The following is a 26,886-nucleotide window of genomic DNA, read 5'->3' on the forward strand; positions in this document are numbered from 1 at the left end:
GAGTCTCACTTTATGGCCCTCGGTAGAGTGCCATGGCGTCACACAGCTCACAGCAACCTCCAACTCCTGGGCTTAAGCGATTCTCTTGCCTCAGCCTCCCGAGTAGCTGGGACTACAGGCGCCCGCCACAACGCCCGGCTATTTTTTGTTGCAGTTTGGCCGGGGCCGGGTTTGAACCCACCACCCTCTGTATATGGGGCCGGCGCCTTACCAACTGAGCCACAGGCGCCGCCCAGCATCTGAGGTTTTTAAAAAAAATTTTATATTCCGGTTTCTTTTGTAAACCACCCACCCACATACAGGCACAAAAAAGGGGGAAAAATGGTCTCATTGTCTTTGGCCTGAATTTTTCATGGATTTTGAAAGCTGTTGAACAGAAGTGGTTAAGTCTTCTGGTAAGTGTGAGAATTTCCATATCCAGCTTTTCTTTTTGAAAGAGAGAGAAGTTTCAGGAGATAGAGAATGAATTGCTCCAGCATTACTCATTACTCAGCATATCCAAACAGGTAGTCTCATTCTTGTCCCTGCCACCACTACAGCCTGACACAGAGAGTAACAGAAACTCTTTGATAAATGTCAACTGAAATAGAGCAATCAGCTGAAAGCCATTTGCTGAGCTGTCTGACTGCCCTGGGCTTGAGATTTTCCTTTATTCATTTATCATGAGATACAGCTTTGGCCAACAAACACACAGGAGAGAAATTGTTGACATGTGGAAAGCAAGTACAGAAAATCTTTCATTTTCCCCCCTGTCTGTTCACCAAATAAGTTTTTGTTTATTTAAAGACTACAGAGGATTTGGCTGTTAAGAACCAAATGCCTTTGGAGTGGAGTTACAACATAATTTATCATTTCCTCTGTTTATTAAAAAATCCTGAATCTTTGAGAAGCACATTTGCAGTGAGTGGGGAATTTCGGTCACTCTTGAAAGATTGTTGCCAAGCCCCTCATGTGGCTTACCCCTCAAAGAGGCCCCTTAATTGCTATTTCTATACCTGTTCTCCCAGCTGACTTCAAACCTTGCCATGGCCACTAAGGGCTGGTGAATGTGGTTTGAAGGTAAGCAGGACAGGAGACTGTGTTAGTTTCTTTCATCTTTGACCTGATTTTGACCTTGAATCCTCACTAGCTGTTTCACAGCAAATTCTGTCAGTATAAGCAGGGAGAGGAGAGCAACTCTATTACCTCTAGCACAAGAGGTGAGGGAGTCAAACAGCAAAGAGAAGTTAGATGCTACTTCAGAAGAACAGAGCCAGGCCCTGCTGCCACCAAAGTGGGCTCCATTTTGAAGGCAGACACCTGGCGGAACTTCCCACCTTTCCACCCAAGACATTATAGATAGCGATTTAGTTCAGTGCACTGTGTACAAGTGTCACGTCTTACCCATTTTTGTGTTCCCTCAAATACAAGTGTCACGTCTTACCCATTTTTGTGTTCCCAGCACACCGTACAGTATCTGCCAGTCGGTGCTCACTAAATGCTAACAGAGGCAGCAGGATGTAGAGTTCCTCCTGGGCTGCTGCATACATGGAAGTGTGGGGAAAGTGGTGAACCCAGAGAAAGCATGGGAGCTCTGTGCTCCCTCCTTAGACCTTCCCCCACGTGCCTCTTCATCTGGCTGTTCATCTGCATCCTTTGTTTGTTTTGTTTGTGACAGGGTGTCACTCTTTTGCCCTGAGTAGAGAGTGTTGTATCATCATAGCTCACAGCAACCTCCAACTCTTGGGCTCAAGAGATCCTCTTTCCTTAGTTTTTCTATTTTTAATAGAGATGGGGTCTTGCTTTTGCTCAGGCAGGTCTCAAACTTGTGAGCTCAAGCAATCCACCAGCCTAGGCCTCCCAGAGTACTAGGATTACATGCATGAGCCACCAGGCCCAGTTCCATCTGTACCCTTTATAATGAACCAGTAAACATGTTTCTCTGAGTTTTGTGAGGTCTCCAAGCTCAAATCCAAGGAAGGGCCAAAAACCCTGATTTTTAGCTGGTTGGTCAGAAATATGGGTGGCCCGGAGTCATGATTGGCATTGAAAGTGGAAGCAGTCTGAGGGCTAAGGATATGACACTATTTTCCAGTAGATAGTGTCGGAATGAATTGAATTATAGGTTACCTAGTTGGTGTCCACTGGAGAATTGCTTGGCATTCCACATTGAGTGTGATGGTATGGAAAAAATTTGTTTTTTTTTTCTTTTTAGACTAGAGGGCAGAGCACAGGCTTTAGAATCAGGCCTCAGTTTGAATCCTAGCTATGCCACTTGCTAGCTGTGTAACCTTGGGCAAGAAACTTCTCCTCTCTGTAAATGACCCTGATCGTGAAAAATAAAAACCTTCTACCACTTATCAGCTTTGTTATTGTAGGTAAGTTGTCTTAATACTATCAAGTCCTAGTTTTCATATTTGTAAAATGGAGATAATACACATCTCTCAAGTTTACTATAAAGATGACAAATAATGCCTAGAATTATATCTAACTCATGATATCTATTATAGATGAATGAATGAATGAGGGAAAAAGAAAACCTGATTTAACCCAGTACCCAAAAATGAGTCAGGACAAAGTACTTATATGTCAAGTAGTGAATGGGTATCTCATTACCAGGTAATTGTTGAGCAGGGGAACAAGGACAAGTGTGGAAAATCACAGGAACATGGCATTATGACCAAAAAGAAAAGAAAAGCCAGCATTTGCTGGGTGGCTGCTATGTGAAATGTACTCACAGTACAAACATATGAATGCCTACTATGCTTTAGGCATTATGCCAAGTTCTAAGGATATACACACTAATTAGCAAAAAGAATAATTAGGGTTCAGATATGAGCAGTAGACAGTGCAATGAAAGCCAGTATCAGGGGTCCCAGGTGAGATGGGAAAGGAACACTTCCCAGAGGATGTGCTATCCAAGCCAAGACCAGGAGGTGACTAGGTGAGGAGTGGAAGAGTGGGCTACGCAGAGTAACGTGAACGTGTGAACATGACCCAGAGGCAAAAGTACTGCTCCGTTTGCTCCATATGCAGGTCCTCAGGGATCATCAACCCAGACCAACACTGTCTTTTCTTTCATGGTTGGTATTCCTTCCGATTTATTTAGATTTTAATGTTTGGTGGAAATGGGCCTCTAGCAAAGGTGTCCAGTCACAGGTGAAGGCCCATGTCAGTTCAAGCAGAGTTCAAAACTGTGGAGAGGGCCTAAATAAAAAGTGGCTCCTGAGATGAGGAGCAGGCAGTACTAGGCTTGCCAACGGTCCTAGTCCCTTGGCAACATCACAGTCAAGGCAAATGCCCAAGTAAAGACTCTTTTCCAGGACAACGCCTGTGGCTCAAGGAGTAGGGCGCCGGCCCCATATACCAGAGGTGGTGGGTTCAAGCCCAACCCCAGCTAAAACTGCAAAAAAATTAAAAAACCCAACTCTTTTCCAGCTGCAGATATTCTATGAGGACCATCTAGACCGAAGGCCCAGAGCATGATGGGGTGAGGAGGGGTAGGAGGAAGAGAATGAACAAGTCTGGGTGTTCCACTGGAAGGCCGGGCTTCACAAGGACTGATCACATGGCGACAGCCTTACGTGTGGATGGGGGCTGGGGGTGCCAAGCTGCTACCCACTTCGTGCTCTGGAGTGTTGCTGGCCCCTGGCAGGTCTCTCAGCCAAGGAGTTCTTTGGTCTTCACTGCCAGATGCTTGTCCAGTTCTACAACTGTGTCATCGGCCATTTGGCTGATCTGTAAGAATACAAAATGAAACAGCCTGATAAATGGAGCTGGAAAAGGATAGGGGGGGTAAATATTCCAGAAATATGAAGAGGTTACCTGAGAAATAACAATAGTGACAAAAGCCAGGCTGGGACTTCTTATATATATAAGAACTTTATATACATTCTTATTTTTGTTTGTTTGTTTGAGATAGAGTTTCACTATATCACCCTCGGTAGAGTGCCATGGCATCACAGCTCACACAGCAACCTCAAACTCTTGGGCTTAAGCGATTCTCTTGCCTCAGCCTCCCGAGTAGCTGGGATTACAGGCATTTTTTTTTGTTGTTGCAGTTGTAGCTGGCCCGGGCAGGATTCGAACTCACCACCCTTGGTGTATGTGGCTGGCGCTGTAACCACTGTGCTATGGGCGCTGGGCATATATATATATATATATATACACACATTCTTATTAATTCCTAACAGCAGCCCCATGAAACAGATACCATTATCCCTATTTTGCAGATAAAAAAACTGAGAGAGTTGTATCACTTATTCAAGTTATAAGTTAGAAAGCAGCAATAACAAAATTTAATCCATGGTAGTGTGATTCCACAACCCCAAACTCTTATCTCTTATCAATACAGAGAAGCCAACCTTATCTGTCCTTTAATGTGCCTCTAGGAGTTCCTATACCTCAGACACCTTGCTATATGATGCTCTCATACAAATGGATAAGAAGAACATTAAGTTCCCCATTGCCAAGCAGGAAAAAAGATGAAGTACATCTAGTTAACAAATGTGAACAATTAAACAGACATTGAAGAAATGTAAATTAAAATAAGATACAATTCAGCTATCACAGTTAGCAAATTTTAATGCTGTGGATTTTCATAGTAACATTCAATGGTGTAAACTGTGATAAAATGGATAAGCTCATATTTCACTGAAAAATTTCAAAGTGATGCAAATATTCATACCATTTCACCCCAAAATCTCTCAAGTAGGAAATTATCACATACACAAGATATGAAAATTTTTCTTAAGTACTACACACACAGATTATTTTTAATGATGAAATATCAGAAAATGTAAAGTTATTGAATGGGGAAAGGTTGAATACATATAGTCATTAAAAATAGTTAAGACTATTTTTTATGTATAGGATATAAATATGGATAACATTTTAGTATATATTTCTGAAATGTTTGAATGTTTTATAACCAGCATAGATTGCTTTTATAATCAGAAAATAATTCTTTTTCAATAGTGGCTCAAGATATTATTTATAATATGGAAACATGCTGATATTACCCTTGACTCAGGGAAAAAGCAGGATACAAAGTTACATATAGATGTAGTAGATCTCTGAAATACAGGCACGTGAACAAAAAAACTGCAAATTTTTAAACACTGGAAAGAAATTTACTGATATATTAAGTGGTTACCTTTTAGTCATGGGACGATAGGAAATGTACTTTTCACATCTATACCTATTACATCCAGCTCAGGACTTAGAACACAGCAAGTTCTCAGGAAATATTTACCAAGTGAATAATTAAAGTTTTCTGTATGTTCCGGGATTTTTCAGATTCTTCACAACAAACATGTACTCTCTTCAAGAATGAAAAACAAAGCAAAATAATTTAGTAGGTACTGCAGTCTTCCTCCTGTGTCTAAATGGGACCGAAGGCAGGAAGCTTTGAAGGCAGCAGTGTGAGGCCCACAAACTGCGTGCTCAGCAAGCAGCACGGAGGCTGCTTGACATCTGTATTTGCAGACCGCAGGCCTTGGCTAGGAATTAGAAACAAAATACATTTAGGGTAAAAACTAAAAAGGACTTAGAGCAATTGGTGCCAGGCAGAGGTGCAGCCAGGCTCTCACCATGGCAACAACTGTGCACTTTTCAGACAGAAAAGCAAAGCTCCTGGGGCTGTCAGATACTCCAGAAAGGTGGCTGGACTCAGAATGGCAGCTTGGCCACAAACCCTTGAGATGCTTCTGCCCCCTGTAGCTAACTTGCGTGGCGTGTGGTGTGGTGCCCAGCAGTGCTCCATTACCTGCAGGCTGGCCGCCTGGGATAGCCAGGAATGAGGGCTACATGCCTCTTCTGGAAAAATAGCTTTGACGCTAGTTTGGAGTCTAGCATCAGATGGGAAAAAGGAGAGTACTTAGGGTAACAATTTGATAATGTGGGATTTGGGTTAAATTTTCAGTGGTTTCAAGAAGTAGGAAGTGCAAAAAGAAAATTCTCAGTGAGATGAATACATGCAAGTCATTTTCTCACTTTGAGTCTCAGTTTATTCATTTATTAAATGAGGACACTAGTGTCTTCCTTAGAGAGTTGTTAAAACACATTTTAAACTGGTTATTTGTTATACAGGTACCAGTTGTGTTACTGTGAGTTTTACTATTACTTCCTGACATCTTTTCCAATTAATCAATAAAAATATTTATTATTAACTTTGTATCATATTATAGGCACAAAGTACCCTTGGGGACAGTCTTGCGGCAAGTTTATCTTTTCCATTATTATCAGACATCAAAATAATGATGAACATCACCACCTCTCCAATGGCTTCTACTTACTACTTACTATATGCCAGACACTGGACTAAAATGGACTAAAATTTCACATGCACTGTTGCACATAATCCTTACAACACATGAATACAATTATATTATCTCCCTTTAGCATATTATGAATATTAATCTCACCTGATTAATGAACATTAATTTTACCCGTTTTTTCCTCTGTAACTTCATTCAAATCCAACCACTTCATATAACCTCTATAAAGCAGGTAGGTCAGGTAGCATCCCCATTTTACAAAGGAGTAAACCAAGGCACAGGAAGTCAACTGATTTGCCTGAGATCAAGTCAGCAGTATTGCTGAGCCAAGAACTTACTGCCCTGATGGCCAGTGTGATGCTATTTCCTTTGGAGGAAGGAAATAGCACCTGGCCAACACCTGGCCTAGTCCTTCCTCAGTCAAGGCATGCTATGTTATGATCACTAAAGTCACAAGATTGAAGAAGGAACAGGATGAATAAACAGTGTGAATAATTCCTGAGGACCAGGAACCATATGAGCTACTTTTAAGTATGCTGCATCATTTGGTCTTTATACCAATCCTGTGAGACAAGAACTTACTGCTCCCACTTTACAGATGGTGAAATAGAGGCTCCATCTGTAAGAGGTGAAATTATTCACTGATTTGAACAGCTAATACACAAAAGAGATAGGATTTTAATCTAGGACTGTCTGACTTCAAAGCAAGAACATTTTACATTACAATATGGTCTCATATAGATTATAACATCATCATCGTCACCATCATCACATTGCTGTTTACAAGTTCAGGAAAATAAAAGGCAGAGACAGAGAAGGGGGGATGGCAGCAGCACAGAATATGCCTACGTGTAAGTCATCACTCCTGAGGCCTGGCTTGGAACACCCACTGCCTCGCCCAGGAGCCCTCCCCTCCTTCAACTCCACTAGCACCCAGCTCTGCTCATTTCAGAGCAGCTCTGTTTCTCAGAGAAAGGCAGCAGTGAAAGGATCTTGGCCAGAGTTACTGATGGTTTCTGCCAAGTGCTTTAATGTTCAGCAGGACCATTTATAGCAAACTAAGGCGAAGGTGAAACAGCAGGCTGGCAGATGTCAGAGTCCTAAGTGAGAAGATGATGGTCTTTCTTGAGCAAAGCTGGCCTGGGCTGGGGATTAGGAAGTGGCGCGGTGTTGAGGCAGTTTAAGGGTCAAACATGACTGCAGGGATAAGACCTACAACTGAATCATTTCATTCTTATATACCAAAGATGAAAGAAACATTTTTAAAATAAAGTGTCTAAAAATCTGACCTCATCTTCAAAAAGTTTTGGAAAATTAAAAATAAAAAAAGAGGGCTCGGTGCCCATAGCACAGTGATTATGGCACCGGCCACATGTACCAAGGCTGGGGGGTTCAAACGCAGCCCAGGCCAGCTAAACAACAATGTAACTGCAACAAAAAAATGGCTGGGTGTTGTGGTGTGTGCCTGTAGTCCCAGCTACTTGGGAGGCAGAGGCAAGAGAGTCACTTAAGCCCAAGAGCTGGAGGTTGCTGTGAGCTGTGGTGGCACTGGTGGCACAGCACTCTACAGAGGGCAACATAGTGAGACTCTGTCTCGAAAGAAAGAAAGGAAGGAAAGGAGGAAGGAAAGGAAAGGAAAGGAAAAGGAAAAGGAAAAGGAAAAGGGAAAAGGAAAAGGAAAAGGAAAGGAAAGGAAAGAAAAAGAAAGGAAGAAAAAGAAAATCTCACAAAGAGAAAATCAACATTGTTCATAATCCCATCACCTAAAATGACCAATTTAAACTTTTGATTGGATAAGCTACCAACCCTATGTAAATGTAACTTTTCCTTATAAAAATGAAATTAATACTGTTATATAATACACCTTTTTTTAAAAATTACAAAAAAGTACCATGTCTATAAAATATTTTTACAACTGTCTTTCTATATAGATTCTAAAGAATGTAAAACAATTCATTTTCCCACTGTCAGAAATGTTGACAGTTTCCATTTTTCTACTATTATATACTCTTATAATACATCAACAATAGATAAGATTCTTGACATTTTAGTTGGATAAATTTTTAAGTCACTGAATCAGAAACGTATAAATTTTGATGTATGCTGCCATTTTATATTCCAAAAAAAACTATAAATTTACACAAAGAACTTAATTTTTCTATAGAATGGGGAAGTAAAAGCAATACTTTCAAGATAAGCAACATTTTAAGCTCACATTTAAAATTACAGCTACAAGTGTTAGGGGTTAAAAAGGCAAACTTCAAAAAAATACATTCTAAAAACACTGCAAGTGATTTAGGCAGTATATACCAAGAACATTAAAAATATGCCTTCCCTTTGTGTAGTAATTCCACACGTGGGCCTTCTATCCTACAGAAATCATCTCAAAGAATTGTATGTAAAGATAGTCCCTGCAGCCTTACTTATAACAAAAAAGTTTAAACAAACTAAATGTCCACAAAGAGGGCTTATGAAAGTGAGTCAAGGGTGTAACCAGAAGATGGACTGCTTAGCAACCATTAGAAATGGCTGTGTACAGAGTTTTACAAGACACGAGAAAATGCTAATGCCTTTAATGGTGACCGAAAATTAAAAGCTGAATTCAAAATTGTAAATATATGTTCTCAATCATATTAAAACAATGCAGTTAAAACAAAGAAGAAATAGTCTAACATGTTAAGAACAGTTGCCTCTAGGGCGGCGCCTGTGGCTCAAAGGAGTAGGGCACCGGCCCCATATGACGGAGGTGGCAGGTTCAAACCCAGCCCCTGTCAAAATCTGCAAAAAAAAAAAAAGAACAGTTGCCTCCGTGATGAGGAATTATCAGATGAATTTTTCCCCATTTTTTAAACAGTCTTTTGTACTCTACATTTTCTACAATGGGCATACGTTACTTTGATAATGAGGGGAAAATAAATAAACTTTTAAAAACTGTTGGGTAAAGCAACAATCAGCTGCAGCCTTATTTATATTTGGGGGGGAAAAAAGCAAAAAACACACACCCAGAACTCCAGTTTGGTGCTTTCTGACAAGAAAAAAGAATAAAAGCGAAGCATATACAAGACTATCTCCTGAAGATTCGCCTGCCCAAACTTTTAACCATGACAATAAAAGTTATTAACAGTAATGGTTAGAGTCAATATTCAAATGGTATTATCTTTAATAAAGATTTTTGCACTGTAAAGATATACTGTAATGTAAATAGTACGCTCTTTTTTCTTGCAATATTATATACATGCTTTTACAGGGATAATTTGAAAGTCTGTACCAAAATGTTAATAGTCATCTCTAAGAGATGAGATGTCAATGACTTCATTCCTTTCTTAAAATTACAATAAACATACATTAGTTTAGTATCAGAAAAACTAATGATCTATTTCAACTTTGAAAAATTAGTAATAATCAACAGTGTGAAGCACTGTAGAAAAAAATCTAATCTAAAGAGGATGGTGAAAACCAGTGCTAATGAGTGAAGACATCCAGCAAGGACTTTGTCAAGAATGTTGGTTATCTGATCATTCTTCCTTTTTTAAGAAGCAGTGGGCTCTGGTCCCTGTGGCAGATGCCCTGACATGCTGAGTGAGGAGTGCCTGGCAGGCCCCGGAGGTCCACAGCTTATCACCAGGAAGCAATGAAAGGCAAACTCAACTGTAGAGAGGAAATCCCCTAGGAGACAGACAAACAGCAGGCCCAGCTGGAGCCAGGGCCTGGACTACGACCAGGCCTGATCAGTGCTCAGAAAAGCCAGCCTACTCCACCAACTTCCTCTTTAGCTGATGGAGGCAAAGAAGAAAGCAGAAAGATGGCAAGAGGGGAGATTTGAGGGTTTAGGGGTCAGGTACAATAATGGTGCTTTCTAGCATCCCAGGGAAACCCTTCAAGGCAGAAATTATCAAACCCTTTTCACAGAACAGTAAGACTCTAAATAGTCAAGTGACTTTCCCAAGGTCACAGGACATCAAGTATAGAACGATCTTTTTCTAACTCTGCTATCATTATAGGGGTGCGTTATAAGGTTTCTAGGTCATTACCTTCCATGTGTGCATTTGCAGAATTACCTGGGGAGCTTTTTAAAAATAAACATTCCTAGGAGACCTACTGAGTCAGAATATGCAGGAGCAGGACTCAACAATCCACCTAAAATTCTCCCCACACGATTACTGTGGCTGACCCACAGCTAGCATTATAACTGTTGGTCCAGAAGAAGGGGAGCAGCTAGTCAACTCATGGTCTCCTCTAGGCGTTCCCTAGTGACTCTTCGTGCCTGTTGCTTTCCCCTCTTCACTCCCCATCCTGCCTGTACTCCTCTGCAACCTTTCTAAAATAATGGTTTTACTGTGGACAAGGAGGCTTTGGGGCCTATCAAGCCCTTTATATTATGTAAAACATTACTAATGTATCTCCTAAATACTGATAAATTCACCTTCCTATTTCATTTCCCACTGGTACAAGTCAGGTTCAGGCCATCAACACTTCCTGGTTGGATTTCTGCAATAGTTTCCCTGCCTCCAATCTCGCCCACTATGACCTGTTTTCTACCAGGCTACCATAGTCATCTTTCATGAATACAGAAGTGATTTCCTCACTGTCTGAAAAAAATCTTTAAGAACATTAGTGTATGAGTAGCAGCTTCCTGGTCTCCAACCCAGATTCACTGATTCCATCTCTGTGAATGGAGCCCAGATACCTGTACTTTTATAAGCTCCCCAAGTGATTATGGTACTGTGGTAGCTTAGATATTGTTCAGCAAACATTCACTCCCTACCCCAGACCTCCATAAATATGTTTACTTCTTCCCTACATCAATGACACTGGCTTGGCCATGTGACTTGCTCTGGCCAATGGGATGTGACAAGAGCAGGTGTTTAACACTTGCTTAAGTGGTTGGGCCTATGCTATGGCATCTGCTGTTGCCATGAAAAGATGTCCTAGGAAACCTGTTGACTTCTGAAGATTGAGAGATACATAAAGCAGATCTGAACCCAATCCAAGATTTGGAGCCAACCCCACCAAACCCAGTCTAGAATAGCTATCTGCCAGCTAGTCCAGAGAAAGGAGTTTAAGAAATAACACTTTGCTTTGATATTGTAAATCACTGAGTTTGGGGTTTTTACATAGCATTACTGTGGTGATAAGTGACTGATAGATAATACGTGACACATATAGCCGATGTGGGATCTTCAGGACATGTTAAAATTCAAGACTTTCTGTATCTGGCCACTCTGTTTCCTCTGTTCATTCCCTTATCTCAGCCACACCTTTGCACACGTGCTTATACCTTTCTCCCTTGTCTCTATTTTACTCGATAGCTCCTCTAAGAGTTATTCAGGTACCACTACTCAACATACTGAAAACATTAAGTGCTCGTTTCTCTGCGACTAGAAAACCAGAGAGGAAAGCATTAGTGTACAGGCTCTGAAATCAGCCTTCCTGTGTCTGGATCCCATTTCTACCACTTATCAGCAGAGTGACTTTGGGCAAGTTATTTAACTTTTTTTTTTTTTTTGAGACAGAGTTTTACTCTGTCGCCCTGGGTAGAGGGCTATGGTGTCATAGCTCACAGAAACCTAGCACTCCTGGGCTCAAGTGATCCTCTTGCCTCAGCCTCCCAAGTAGCTAGGACTATAGGTGCTGGCCACACCATCTGGCTAATTTTTTTCCTATTTTTAGTAAAGATGGGGTCTTGCTCTTGCTCAGGCTGGTCTCCAATCCCTGGGCTCAAGCAATCCACCTGCCTCCCAGAGTGTTAGCGTTACAGGTGTGAGCCACTGCACCCAGCTTATTTAACTTCTTTGAACCTCAGTTTCTTCACTACCTCCTTCATAGTTTTATAGCGAGAGAATAAATGAAGTAATATAAAGTGTTCAGCACAAAGACTGGCACATAGTAAAAGGTCAATAATATCTCATTCTCCTCTATGGATCCCTCCCAGTTTCCAGCTAAGCCCAGAACAAAGACACAGTCCATGCTGATCATATGAATAAAGAGGTCAGGGATGTTCTGCTTTAATTGTCCTCGCTTCAGACACGAGCAAATATTTCCCTGTCAGATACACAGATGCTACTGCACCTGTTGACAAAAGTACCTGTTTCTCTATGAGTTTAATAGTGTCTTCTGAGGTCTTGTCCTTTGACTTCTTCAGCTTATTCATCGCGTTGCTGCGAACCCTCCGTAAAGAGTCTTTGGCCTTGTTGGTGTGCTGTTTGGCCAGCTTCACCAACATTTCCCTGTGCTCCCTGGTTACTCTGATAAAAGACAAAAAACATTCAACAAAATCATTCTAGTTGTTAAGTGTGAGTCAAAAATATAACATCACTCTGTCTACCAGCTCAGTTGATCTCACAGTCCTGACACATGGCCATGGGCACGCTCAGGGTCAAGAAGCTTTCCTGATAAGTCAGGCTAGGAAAGCCAGTAAGAGTACTGCTTAAAAGTATAAGCCGGAGCCCATCACTCAACCTGGGCTCCAATTCTGGCCATGCCTCTCATGAGAGGCGTAAGTGACTTGCTCTTCTCAGCATTCCCGTCTGTCTAATGGGGATTGTATCAGCATGTAAGTGATGGTGAGAAGATTAAATGAGAGGATGTGTATAAATTGTTTAGCACTGACCCTGACACACTTTAAGTACTAAAAAAAAGGAATCAATTATTAGCTATGACTCTAACCCTTTCTCACCCACTAAAGAGAACAATGTGAGTGATGATGATGCTACAGAAATAATCATCTTTAAATCACACAAGTATTAATAGCAACCTCCAGAATCCTAACAATTATTATGAAAAATGTCTTCTAAATCACCTCAAAACTGGCCAAGATACAGTAAGAATCCCAACATAACATATGAGAAACACTGTACAAGTTAACTTCCATAAAGTACCCATTATGAACGCCTAATAAACATCAGGTGTTTAACATCCTCACCATCAACAGCAATGAACATACTGAGGGCCTACAATAAACCACTGGGACAGGTACTTTATACATCAATCCTTACAACAACCATATGAGGCAGTTATTATGCTTTCTATTTTATATTTCATCACCTCAACCACCCAGTGAAGTTTACCTTGCCTTCCTTTCTTCATCATATACAAATTGAGTGGCGACTACATATCAGAACTAGTAATGGTGTGGAGGGTATTACAAGAAACGTAACAGTGATGGGCGTCACCTCTGTCCAGCTCTTAAGGAACTTAACTAAGGAAAGAGACAAGTAAAGAGAAATTCACAGTAGGATACAACAAGTGCTGTGGTAAGAGAAGTGAGGAAGTATTAGGTGCCACAGGAATGCAGAAGTAGCTCAGCTAACTCACCAGAACTGTGCGAGTTCCAGGAGGTGCAGTAAGGGAAGACTTTCTTGAGGAAATGACATCTTACAGCTATGGACCGAAGAACCTGGAAAACTGGTTTGACCGACTTTTTCTCTATATCCAGACAATCCCCAAACCAATCTGACCATCTTTTCTGATACATGTATTCCTATATTTCCTACATTCATTAATGGTGGCTTACTCCTGAGAGCCCAGTAAACTGGTTCACTTACTTATTAGTTGCTAACATTGAGTATTGTTGAAAAGAGATATTCTTAGATAATGGTAAATAACGATAAAAAGGCAAAATAATGCAAAAATTGTGGGGGAATTTGGGGATGGGATTAAATTGGTATGTGTGGGCTGAATCAACAGGAATAAATAAGGTGTTGTTAGGTCTGTTCACTAGCATTCTGGGTCTACCCTTCCAGACACATAGTAGGAATGCATTTCCCCACTCCTTCTGAAGTCAGGCTGTATGACTCACTCTGGCCAATGAAATGTGAGCAGAAGTGATGGGTGTCACCTCAGGACAGAAGTTTTAAGAGGCAGATTAGTTTTCCTTCGCTGCAATACAAGTTGAGATAGAGCTTCCATCAATCAGCTTGGGTCCCAGTGACTACCATAAGCAGCACCCATCATACAGCATGAACAAGAAATAAACTTCAGAGATTTTGCAACTGCTTGTCACTGCAGCACAACCCCTCCTATCATGACTAACACCCAAACTAGGATCTGAAGAATGAGTGCAAGTTGCCAGCACTGGCATGGCAGGGGGAAATTTCCAGAAGGAGAGCACATGCATAAAGGCCTTCAGCCGCAGCACCCATGTTTCATTTCAGGAAGTGGCTAGAGCAGAATAACAAAGAGAGAAGAAAACAGGCTCGGAAGCCATTTCATGGAAGGTCTTATAAGATCATAAACCCTATTTTACAGATTAAGAAAATGAGGCCCAAAGAAGTTTGGTATCTTATCTAAAGTCAAATCCAGTCAAAACTAGGCTGGCCTGTCTCAAGAGCCAGCTTCATCTCAGATGGCAAGATGCCTTCACCCTCTGGGTCCTGAAATGGACATGCTTATACTTCCTGACCCTCAAATCAGTGTGGTTCTCACCAAGTAAGTACAATCCCAAATTCTGGGTACAAGTTTGGTGTAGAATAGTTAATAAGCAGCTGTTAAAGATTTAGTAGCATCTACCTGACATTTTCTCTGATGCGAAAAAAAAATTGAAGAATTTTCAGAAAGGATAAGGTCTGAAGTAAACAGTTGTGTTAAGATTCAGCTACTTGAAGGTATTCTGAAAATAAAAATGATCTCGATTACTTTAAATATGTTACCACATTGATCCTCAGAACCCTTCGAAGTAGAGCTAACACCCCAGTTTCCAAGAGGAAATGGAGGATGCCAGATGCTAAGTGACTTGCCCCTGCCCTGAGTGAGAGAATTGGGATTCAAATCCAGGTCTTGTTGGCCTGACTCTTCCCACGACACTGTGCTGCCTGCTCCTTATAATCTATTTCAAACAAATCATGCACTGCTGCCGTTACTTCTGCTTCCAGGCAGAAAGCTTTTCCAAGCAAGTAATATGAAGCTTGGGACTGAAAAGGACAAAACCACCATGTCAGGAGTTTAGGGATTTGGATCAGATCTTGTTACTTTTATGGTTTTTAATTCATTGAACAAAAATCATGCTGACATGTTTAGGTCTCTTTTTTGTTCTGCCAAAGCATATGTCAGTATAAGGAAGGAGCAGGAAAATTAAAACTTGATCCACTGATTGAAAAAACTTAATCCTGCTAAAATACTAAGAGGGGCAGAAAATGAATCAAAGTCTATAAGAAACCTCTTAAACTTCTCCAAATAATCCTTATTAAAATAATTCAATCTTCCATTTTGTATGTAATTTGAAATAGGTATCCCACTGTTTAGAAAACCTTTAATAAAAGAAAAATTTTTATCCAACCAACTTTTCTTTTTACAACATTGTTATATTTTAAATAGAGGGGAAAAAACATACATTAAAAAATATATAAAATGGAACTAAAAAACTTGTTAAGTATAATAAGGCTATAAAAATCATTATATATGTAATTTAGCCTTAATAATAGTAATTTGTTACAGGTATTAACTTGAATGTGACATTAACATACTATTAACACCAGTTTCCACATTTTATATATATAGTGCCCAATTATTACTGACATTATCAAAAATTATTTCCATTTCAGGATGCAAATACAGAGGTAATAATCCAAAAGATACTGTAAGGAAATGGAGAGGGAACTGGAGTGAGGAGGGGCCAAAGAGAAGCAGAAAGGGATGCCTGGGCACAGCAGGGGCTGAGCGGAAGAAGGGTATACATGTGCTGGTTCAGGCTGTCGAGCTGAAAGGTATCTAAAACGCAAGATCAGGCCAGGTGTAATGGCTCATGCCTATAATCTTAGCACTCTGGGAGGCTAAGGCAGGAGGACCACTTAAGGCCAGGATATTGAGACCATTCTAAGCAAGTACAAGACCCCACCTCTATAAAAAAATAGGAAAATTATCCAGGCATGGCGGGGCATGCCTGTAGTCCTAGCTACTCAGGAGACTGAGGCAGGAGGACTGCTTGAGCCCAGGAGTTTGAGGTTGCAGTGAGCTATGATGACACCATTGCATTCTAGCCCAGGCAAGACCGTAAGACTCTGTCTCCAGGGGGAGAAAAAAAGATAATACTAAAATAAATAAATAAATAAAATGCAAGATTGAAGCAGTTAGTATAACTGCAAGGCCCTGGTTGGGTTTTTTTTTTGTTGTTGTTGTTGTTGCAGTTTGGCTGGGGTCAGGTTTAAACTCACCACCCTTGGTATATGGGGCTGGCGCCCTACTCGCTGAGCCATAGGCGGCACCCTTGTTTTTTGAGACTGGGTCTCACTTTGTTGCCGCAGGTGGAGTGCCATGGCGTCATAGCTCACAGGAACCTAAGACATTAGGGCTCAAATGATTCTCTTGCCTCAGCCTCCTGAGTAGCTGGGATTACAGGTGCCTGCCACAACACCTGGCTACTTTTAGAGGTGGGGTCTTTCTCTAGCTCCAGCTGGTATTAAAATTGTGACCTCAGGCAATCCGCCCTCCTCAGCCTCCCAGAGTGTTGGGATTACAGGCTTGAGCCACTAGTCAGGCCCAGGCACTGGTTTTGAAGTCAGATGGACCAGTTAATTCCCAGATCTATCACTCAAAACTTGACTATCCTAAAAAACAAAACTTGACTATCCTTGGGCAAGGTACTTAATATCTCTAAGCCTCAGTTTCCATAACTCTAAAATGAAGATAAAAAGACACCTTACAACAGACAGAACAGATATAAAGTGCTAACAAAGAGAGCAGCATATAGTAGCCTTGAATAAATGATAGTGTTTATGAATGTTTTAATCAAACACTTAATTACTTCCTCATGAAAGAATGAGGGCATGTCTGTTTTAGAAAAGAAACATATTGTCTATTATGGAAATATTTTCATTCCTTTCCAAACCAGTGATTAATACATCTGATCATCTCCACCTCACATTCACAGCGTTCTGTGAGTATACACACTAGAGTTTACATTCCAGGCTTCTGAGCTCAGCCAGCCTGTTCCAAGCACCCCCTCCTAATTGATGGCTGAGCCCCAGTACTCTGTGCCAGAGGCTCAGTCTAGTGGTGGGGACAAACCTGTCAGCCACTACTTAGAGTATGACTGCTAAGACAGAGGGATGGACCTGCTGTGGGAGAACGCATAGAAAAGACAACTCTTCTGCCCTCAGACCTGGAAACTGCCTTGGAGATGGGTAGTAACCTGTTAGCTACAGAAGATAGGAAAGAAACCATGATTCTCTTTTGGGGAGAAGCATGGTGAGAACTGTAATGGTGGGACAGCATGAGGCTGAAAAGAGTACATCAGGGTCAAATATATTCTGTAGCGCTGGAGGTTTCAAATTCTTTTTTAGCCACAAAACCCTAGCTTCAAAGAAAACCAATTTAAAGACTACTTCAGTTAATATGGGCAGGGTGGTGCTCTATACTGGGCTGCAAAGCTCAGCTCCATCCCTACTTCTGGGCCTGCCACCTACAGCGGGAGTAACCTGACACAAATTATTTAAACTCTCTGAGCCCTGGTCTTTCATGTGGAATTACAAATTAGAAGCAAACAAAATAGCACCTTCCTTTCAGAGTTACTGGGAGACTTAGATAATACATGGAAAGCATCCAGTACAAAGCGTGGTAGAGAATAAGCACTCAGAAAATGTAAGCTGTCTTTGTTGTTGTTATTTATGGTCTGGGAACCTCTGAAGCATCTTCAAATAATGAAGAGTTTATTCACAAAGGCTTTTATCAACAAGAAATGACACAGTAAAGATCTATGCTACAGCAAGATGACTTTTTGAGATATGACTAATAGTCTAACATTTCATATAAATTTTAAAATCCAAATGTTCCCAGCATATAGCCCTGAAATGTTTCTGTTTCCACATTCATTCATTCATTCAATTTATAGCTTCAATCAACAGGTATTTACTGGGCACCTATTATATGTCAGGCACTATGGTAGAAAAAAAAGAAGATACACGTGTGCATTTACAGTCTAGCAAGGAAGGCAGTCATTAAACACATACACAGTTAATCATAAATTGCAGTTGTAACAAGCACTATAAAGACAAAGTTATACGAAAATGAATAGCAGGGGATGGGAATAAGAGGAACCTTTCCTTGTGAGACCCCAGGAACTAAATATGCAGCTATTTAAGCTAAGTGCTATTTAAGAGTGGAAGGGACAGTGGAAGATCATTCTCACCAGAGGGAATGACATGTTCAAAGCCATCTTTTTTTCCCCTAGGTGAGAAGGATACAGCTCTTGAAAGATCAAAAAAAGCTGGAGTATAGAGAGCAGAGTGTAAAGACTATTCCAAACTAGAAAGCTGGAGAGGTTGGCAAGGGGAAGACCACAAGGTCTCACAATTAAGTTCCCAAATTCATCCTAGTACTACATACCTTGTGGCTGAATATCACTGCCACTGCATTTGAAGTACTCCCTTTGGGGAGGTTTGCACCAATTGCCAGCACCTAGTCCACCCTTCAAAGAAATTTTAGAACTCTTTTTCTAGAATGGCCATCAGAATTCTTATTGCATTACCCTTAATGTCCTGAATATCATTAAAATGTCTTCTTTTCAATATTTTCTTTACCTTTGAGTAAAGAAAAAAGTCACTGGGGGCCAGATCAGGTGAGGAGGGAGGGTGCCCAATACAGTTATTTGTTTACTGTTTAAAAATTCCCTTGCAGACAGTGCCATGTAAGCTGGTGCACTGTTACGATGCAAGAGCCACACCTTTCTCATGCCAAGCTTTTCAGTTAAGATGTTCCTGTTTCAAAATGTAGAATATAAATGTCTTAACACAATAACTAAGAAAATGCCATGAAGGCTATGTTAACCAGTTTGATGAAAATATTTCAAATTGTATATAAAACCAGCACATTGTATCCCACGATTGCATTAATGTACACAGCTATAATTTAATTAAAAAAAAAAAAAAAAAAAAAGATTTGCCTGTTTCTGGGCTGGGTGTGGTGGCTCACGCCTGTAATCCTATGGGAGACTGAGGCAGGTGGATTGCCAGAGCTCACGAGTACGAGACCAGCCTGAGCAAGAGTGAGATCTCATCTTTAAAAATAGCCAGGTGTTGGGTAGTGCCTGTGGCTCAGTGGGCAGGGCGCTGTCCCCATATACTGAGGGTGGCGGGTTCAAACCCAGCCCCAGTCAAACTGCAACAAAACAATAGCCGGGTGTTGTGGTGGGCACCTGTAGTCCAAGCTATTCAGGAGTCTGAGGCAAGAGAATCGCCTAAGCCCAGGAGTTGGAGGTTGCTGTGAGCTGTGTGATGCCATGGCACTCTACACAAGGTGATAAAGTGAGACTCTGTCTCTACAAAAAAAAAAAAAAAAAAAAAATAGCCAGGTGTTGTAGTGGGTGATTGTAGTCCCAACTACTCAGAAGGCTGAGGCCAGAGTATTGCTTGAGCTCAAGTGAGGTTGCTGTGAGCTATGATGCAAAGCACTCTACCAAGGGTGACAAAATCAGACTCTATTTCAAAAAACAAACAAAAAGATATTCTTATTTCTCTATCAATGTTTACTTGGTCTGCTATGCTTCTCAGTCAACCGATAATGATGCCTAATTTGAAGAATTTTTGCAATGTTTTCATGAGTTCTGCTTGTTACTGGCCACTCTGACCTCTCTTCAACAATGAGGCTTTCTCTCCCTCCAGAGAAACGTTTAATCCATTTGCACACTGCTGTTTTCTTCATGGCATTATCCCATAAACTTAGACTACCTGTTTCCCCAAAAATAAGACATCTCCTGAAAATAAGACCTACTTACAGGAAAGATAAGACGTCCCCTGAAAATAAGACCTAGCGCATCTTTGGGAGCACACCTTAAAATAAGACACTGTCTTATTTTCGGGGAAACGGGGTAACATGTCCCTGGTTTCACTTCTGCTCTTACCAAGTTTAGCAAGAAACTTGTTCATGTGTTATTTTAATTTAAGCCCTGACATTCTTGTGATGGAACACAAAAACACAACAAAAATAATGAATGCCACTCAGCAAGACACCAGCACACAGTGACCCAAACACAGCTGTGAGAGGCTGATATACCAAGGTTGTGAAACTTTACTGACTTGTTTGGATAGTGCTGCCAACGTTAAGTGCACCATGGCAACTTCATGAACTTAGTTGTTAAATGCAAGCCCTTTGATATCATATTGAATCTAAATGTAATGGAATATTATTCACCTTAACAAGGAATGAGATTCTGGTACCTGCAATCACGTGGGTTAGCCTTAAAACCATTATGTAAAATAAGCCAGACTCAAAAAGATAATTATTGTATGATTCCACTTAAATGACATTCTCAGAGTTATCAGATTCACAGAGACAGAAAGTAGAACAGTGGTTAGCAGGAGCTGGGGAAAGAGAGATGTGGAAGTTTTTAATGGGGGTAGAGTTTCAGCTTTTCAGGATGAGGAGCATTTTGGAGATTAGATGCACAACAACATGAATATACTTAATACAACTGAACTATGCACCTAAAAATGGTAAAATTCTTCACGTATATTTTACCACAATTTTTAAAAAGTAAAAAAAAAGTGAAAAAAAAAATCGTACTAGACTGTTACTAAGAAAAACATGGACCACTACAGAAGAGTTTGTGAGGAGAGCAGAGGAAACTTGATCACATTTGTATTCTGTGTAGACGGCAATGTACAGATCAGATTCAAGCACATGGCTAGAGTCTGCCCAGACGCCTTCGGGCAGGTAAATGGGAAGCTTAGTACTCTATTGCAGTTTCTTGGCTGGGTGAGGAAGCCTTTCCGCTTTTCTACTAGGGTCACAGAGCCTCCCAGCACAAGGCAGGGGTTTGGCTGAGATGGCAGGGTCACACTTCGTTTATACTAACTCCTCCGCCAGGCAGATCTTCCAGTAACATCCTGGATGGGGCCTTCCTGCAAAATTCCTTGAGCATGTTCCCATGAACAATAAGCAGAGGGCAGGCCCCACTGATAACTCACACAGCAGAGAATACCACTGACTGAAATGACACTTCCTATTGTTCCAATGAGACTGGGACAAATGTGCAAAGCTATACACCAGGTGTGTACAGGAGGAAGCCATGCTTAGCTTAGGCAATGGCAGCAAAAAACTTCTTTGGTCACTTAAAGGGGGCTTTAAAAGGTAGAAAGGACATGTTTTAAAAAGCCAAGAAGACCTAAGCCATAATCCCAGCCTGGCTACTTGTTAGCAGAACTTTGAGCATGCTATTCACCCCCTCCAAATTCAGTCTTCTCATGTATAAAATGAGAGTAAGAATATTACTAAGAGGGTGAAGGTAAACTGAATGAGTTAAATGAAATAATGTGTATTAAGGGCTTACCATACTGTCTAAGGATATACACTGTAGGAGCTCAATACAGGATCGCTGCATTGTCATTCTTCAGGACTTGGGGACAACAGGATGTGAGTGGTGAGAAAACAATAAAAATGGATTTTGTCACTTGGAGCTTGAGCTACTGAGTGGACAGTGAGTAGAGAGGTACAGAACGAGAACAGAGGAGAGCAGCAAGCAGTGGGGGCCATGGCTTCTGCTCCAGCAGCTTGGGGAGAAGGAAGCTGCAATTTCAAGGAAGGGAGCATCTGCTATGAGAGAAACCTTGCCACCTCCTCCCTGGGCTTCATGGGCTCCCCCCACCCTCCAATAGGAACACTGGCTTGCAATCAGCAGCAGACACTCAATCTGCTTTATTATTTTCTGGAGGGAGCTTCCTAATGCCTTGAGGCTACTGTCCCTGAAGAAAGTGTTTTTGTTTGTACAGCCCAACCAGATTTCCTATGCTTCTAGGTACAACACCCCTACCTCTGTCCCACCCATCTGTCTTCCATTTATTAACATCTCATAAAGACAACAGACCTTCTGCAGGTATCCTTTTAGGTAAATGATAAACGAAAATCCTACATTTTAGAAGGACTTCTACCACCAGTAGTAATTTTAGTTCTTTCTGGGGACACAATTGGCCACTTATTTTCAAAGGATTGTCCTACAACTGAAGCCTGGTTAAACTAGATACACCATTCTGAAATACAGCCCCACACAGAAGAATGAGAAAGGGACCCGAGGTCAGGGGTCACAGCTCCACATTTCCACCTAAGTGGCCCTCATTAAATCACTCATCTTCTTCCCTGTCACTTCAAAGGACTGGAAACCTGAGTCCTGTGGTAGGAATCTTCGGACAGGTAGACATAACTCTTGCCTCAACTCCAACTTACATGTGAAAAAAGCACAGGTTTGGTAGCCATAATAGATGTGACTTCTAATCCTAGCTCTGCTACTTACAAGCAGAGTAACTTAACATCACTGGACATTAACTTCCTCTCTGATTTGCAAGAAAACTGGTGAAGCGCTTAAGTCAACAGTCTATAAAGCCAAGGTCAGGGTTTGAGGTCCAGATCTACCATTTCTTAGCTATGTGACCATGGGCAAGTAATTTTACCTCTTTGCCTCAGGTTTCCCACTTGTCAAATGTGTATAATATCCTTTATTGAACTGGTTTGTCGTGAGGTTAAACAAGTTATTAAGTGTGCTGGTACACAGTAATGTGCTCACTAAATATGTTATTACATCCTCAACCATCAAAATGAGGGGGATAAAAGTGTTACCTTTCTTGCTCATGGTGTTATAAGCAAATGAAAACTTTGCTTATGTAGGTAGTGAAGTTGTATTTTAGGTTGTCAATAACATCAGTAATAAAAATACAGTAGAAATTCCATAGGTTGACCACTTCCTTACACACCAGCTCCTTAGGTTGACCTAATTTCCAAACACTGGACATGTACCACATGTATATATCACTATGGTAGGCCTAGTTCCTTATGTTGACCGCCTCTGTGTGGTTACAGTCCCTTGGGTGGTCAACTTACAGAGCACAGTAGCTCACACTTTTAATCCTAGCACTCTGGGAGGAGGTGGGTAGACTGCTGAGCGCAGGAGCTTAAGACCAGCCTGAGCAAGAGCAAGGCTCTGTCCATCTCTACTAAAAATAGAAAAACTGGTCAGGCATTGGGGCAGCGCCTGTAGTCCCAGCTACTTGGGAAGCTGAGGCAAAAGGATTGTTCAAGCCCAAGAATCTAGGATTACTGTGAGCTGTGACTCCATGGCACTCTACCTAGGGCAAGAAAGTGAGATACTGTCTCAAATAAACAAAACAAAACAAAAACCTTACAGACAGTCTATTGTACTGGTGATGCTTCCCACTGGGACAAAACATAGCATAGTGGCTATAAGCCCAGGCTGTGGAGAATGTCTGTTCTTTTATTTACTGTGTCACAGTAGATACAAAGAACCCCCCCATTGCTCTGTGACTGACTTTCTTTACTTCAGAGTGCTTAAGACAACAGTTTATGAAGCCATGGATAACAACATACTGACCTCAAAAGACTGATATAAATATAGTATTATCTAATACACAAATGGCACCTGGAATAGCAGTGGGCACATAGTGAGAGCTCACATTCATTTACTCCATCAACACTATTGCATTATTGCATGCCTTGTTCCAGGGGTTAGGAATGCAGCAATGAACAAAACCCACAAAGCTCTTTCTTTGTCCTCTCAAAGCATTCACATTCTAGTGAAGGAGAGGCAGTAAACAGATAAGTAGATAAAATGATTCAAGAGCTATGAAGAAAACAAAGCAAGAGAAGGAGATAAGGAGGGACCTTATTATTATCACAGTAAGGGCCCACTTATATTTTCTAGTCACCTGGCCCCAGTGTCATCTGCTCCCCTTTGATAATAATAATGGTAACTGCCAGTGGCAGAGCCCTTTCCATGCACCAGGCTCTGAGCAGATCCAGTCCCCAGGCATTATTAGCTCAGCGAGTCTTCACAACACTCCCATGATATCAGTGGTAGTTTTACCTGGATTTTACAGATTAGAAAGTGGATCGAGAATCTGCTGAAGATCATACAAGTTCCTGGTAGACCTGAGAGTTGAGCTCAGTGTAGTCTGACTCCTCAAGCCCTTTGCTACACTTCCTCTCTCATTGCTGCTAGACAAATCTAGCAGCTATTCTTATTTATGGTAATAATAAGAATAGCACCACTCTTCATTAACACTTGCTTAGATATAGTTAACAATTCATTGTTGCTCTTCCAGCTCCCCCACACATCCAAAGGCAGTGGGAGGAAGGAGAAAGGGACTCCATGGAAGAATGCAATGAAAAAGTGACCTGACCTATGTGGGAGGCAATAGCTTGGTACTATAAACAGGTGTATAATACAAAGAGTGGACAAAAGTGGGCTCTCTGGGTCCTGTTGTGTGCAGCTTTTGCATAAGTGTTGGTGGCAACTTTCTCTTCAGCCAATACTCAGATCTTGATTCCTGACTACATGTCCTGTGTTTCGATCAGTGCATTTGTGCTGGAGGGAGCCCCCACTGCACACACTCATGATCTGCAACAGCAGGAAGCACTCCTAAAAAGCCACAGCCCAGGTGGGAAGCAACACTGAACAGGAGAAGACAGGTATCCAAAAACTATGTGGAGGCTCACATGGGGCTACAAGTTAGAAAGAAACAGTGGACTGGAACAAATCCAGAATGAATGGCCAAGTAAAAGCAACAATGGCAAGTAGACAGTGGGAAGAAACGGGCTGAAAAAGCAGCTGCAGTTGCTCAAATGTAGTTTGTGGCTGTCTCAGCCTAAGTCAGATCATTAGGCATTCGTCTCTGGGTTCTTTTCCTTTCAAGATCTCTAAAGGTCTGGATGTGTGTGAGTGGTGTAAGAAAAGGGTATTACCAGTATTTCCTGGAATGTGCAAATTATACACACTACCCTGTAATAAGATCCACAAGGCTACATAGCAGCTGGCACTAAGAATTGAAGTGAAAGGAAGGAGGTTTTATGTCAGCAGCCCAAGGAGCAATGTGATAAAATGGCAAGAATATGGGATTTGGAAGCAGATGATTCAAGTTGGAATAAGACTCCTCCACTTACTGATCTGTAGCATTGGGTAAATTACTTAAACTTTCTGATCCCCAGTTTCCTCATCTGAATTAAACCTATCTCAAAAGGGCATTTCTGGCCCGCCAAAAAAAAAAGATCACCACAAAAAAGTGTTCGCAATACACATAACTCTCACAAAAACAACTCACCCAATTAAAAAATGGGCAAAGGACTTAAATACACATTTTTCTAAAGAAGATATACAAATGGCCAAGAAGCATATGAAAAGATGTTTGACATCGTTAAGTCATTAGGAAAATGTAAATCAAAACCATGACACTACTTCATACCTACCAGGATGGTAGTAGTAATAATAACAGCAAATGTTAGTGAAGCGATGGAGAAACTGAAACCCTCATATATTGCTGATGGGAATGTAAAATGTGTGGTCCCCGTGGAAAAGTCGGGAAGTTCCTCAAAAACTTAAAACATGCCATATGAGAGATGTATCACAACTACAGCCCAGGATGAAGGCAGGAAGGGCAGGAGGATGAGAAGGGAGGGGGGTGGTTCGATAGAGAGAGGGTTAATGGTGGGACCAGACCTATGGAGATATTGAAGGGTACAAGTCAAATCTATCAAGTATTGAACACAAATGTCTTAACACTGCGATTAAGTAAACGAGGTGAAAGCTATGTTAATTAGTAAGATGTAAGCACTCCAATTTGTACAAATAATCAACACATTGAATCGCACAAAGGCATAAATGTATTCATGATCTATGTATATATGACTTAATAAAAAAAAAGTTAAAACATGTAGTTACCATATGACCCAGCAATTGTACTCCTGGATTTAGATCCTGGAGTACAGGATTCTCTCTCTGGTAGAGAATTAGAAATACGCTCACATAAAGACTTACACAATAATCTCATAGTAGCATTATTCATAATAGCCAAAAAAGCAGAAATGACTTAAATGTCCATCATCTGAGAAACAGATAAATAAAAATGTAGTATAGCAACATAATGGGATATTACTCAGCAATAAAAAAAAAAATGAACTTTGTTTTTTTTTTTTTCTGAGACAGAGTTTTGCTCTGTAGCTTGTGCTAGAGCAGTGGTTCTCAACCTTCCTAATGCCGCGAACCTTTCATACAGTCTAAAGGAGTCGCGACCCATAGGTTGAGAACTGCTGTGCTAGAGTATAGTGGCACCACCACAGCTCACTGCAACCTCAAACTCCTGGGCTCAAGCTATTCTCCTCCTTCAGCCTCTCAAGTAGTTGGGACTATAGGTGTGCATGATGACACCTGGCTAATTTCAATTTTTTCTATTTTTAGTAGAGACAAGGTCTCCCTCTTGCTCAGGCTGGTCTCAAACTCCTGAGCTCAAGTGATCCTCCTGCCTCGACCTCCCACAATGCTAAGATTACAAGCAGAAACAGTCACAGGAATACTCAGTAACAATGGCTCAGTTGATAGCAACAATTTTAAAAATAACATTAGCTCTCATGTGTTGAGTTTCTTCTCTTTCTTCACTGATGTCAGATCTGCACCACAGTCTAAAGGCTCTCCTGTCTACACTGGCTACTTCTTCCTTTTATTCTTCATTGGAGTTTTCTTCCAACACATCTTCACAAAGGTAAACATTGCTATTATCCCATTTTACAGATGAGGAAACCAAGGCTCAGTGAGTTGAAATAACTAGCTTAAGGGTACATAATTCTTTTTACTGGTTTTCTTTCAGGGTTTTTCTAAGTATAACCTTGGCTCCTTTAGCTATTAATTCTGGCTCTCCCTGGC

At 41.1% G+C, this 26,886-nt stretch overlaps 1 protein-coding gene across 16 annotated transcripts in view; it reads right to left on the bottom strand.

Moving 5' to 3' along the window:
- Window positions 1–3,618: 3,618 nt before the first annotated feature.
- MRRF (mitochondrial ribosome recycling factor) overlaps window positions 3,619–26,886 on the bottom strand; it is a 66,578-nt gene continuing 43,310 nt past the window's right edge. For 15 of the 16 annotated variants that reach the window (XM_053563625.1, XM_053563663.1, XM_053563701.1 and 12 more), the window contains 2 exons: window positions 12,343–12,502; window positions 3,619–3,717 (listed from right to left, as the gene is read on the bottom strand). In XM_053563625.1, coding sequence (XP_053419600.1) covers window positions 3,640–3,717; window positions 12,343–12,502 — 238 coding nt within the window. In that variant the 3' untranslated portion in view covers window positions 3,619–3,639. Of the gene's footprint in view, window positions 3,718–12,342; window positions 12,503–26,886 lie in introns of those variants that run through there. The other variant, XM_053563600.1, reaches the window with a different exon arrangement.

The sequence above is a fragment of the Nycticebus coucang genome, chromosome 2, assembly GCF_027406575.1.
Source record: "Nycticebus coucang isolate mNycCou1 chromosome 2, mNycCou1.pri, whole genome shotgun sequence".
Taxonomy (NCBI): Eukaryota; Metazoa; Chordata; class Mammalia; order Primates; family Lorisidae; genus Nycticebus; species Nycticebus coucang.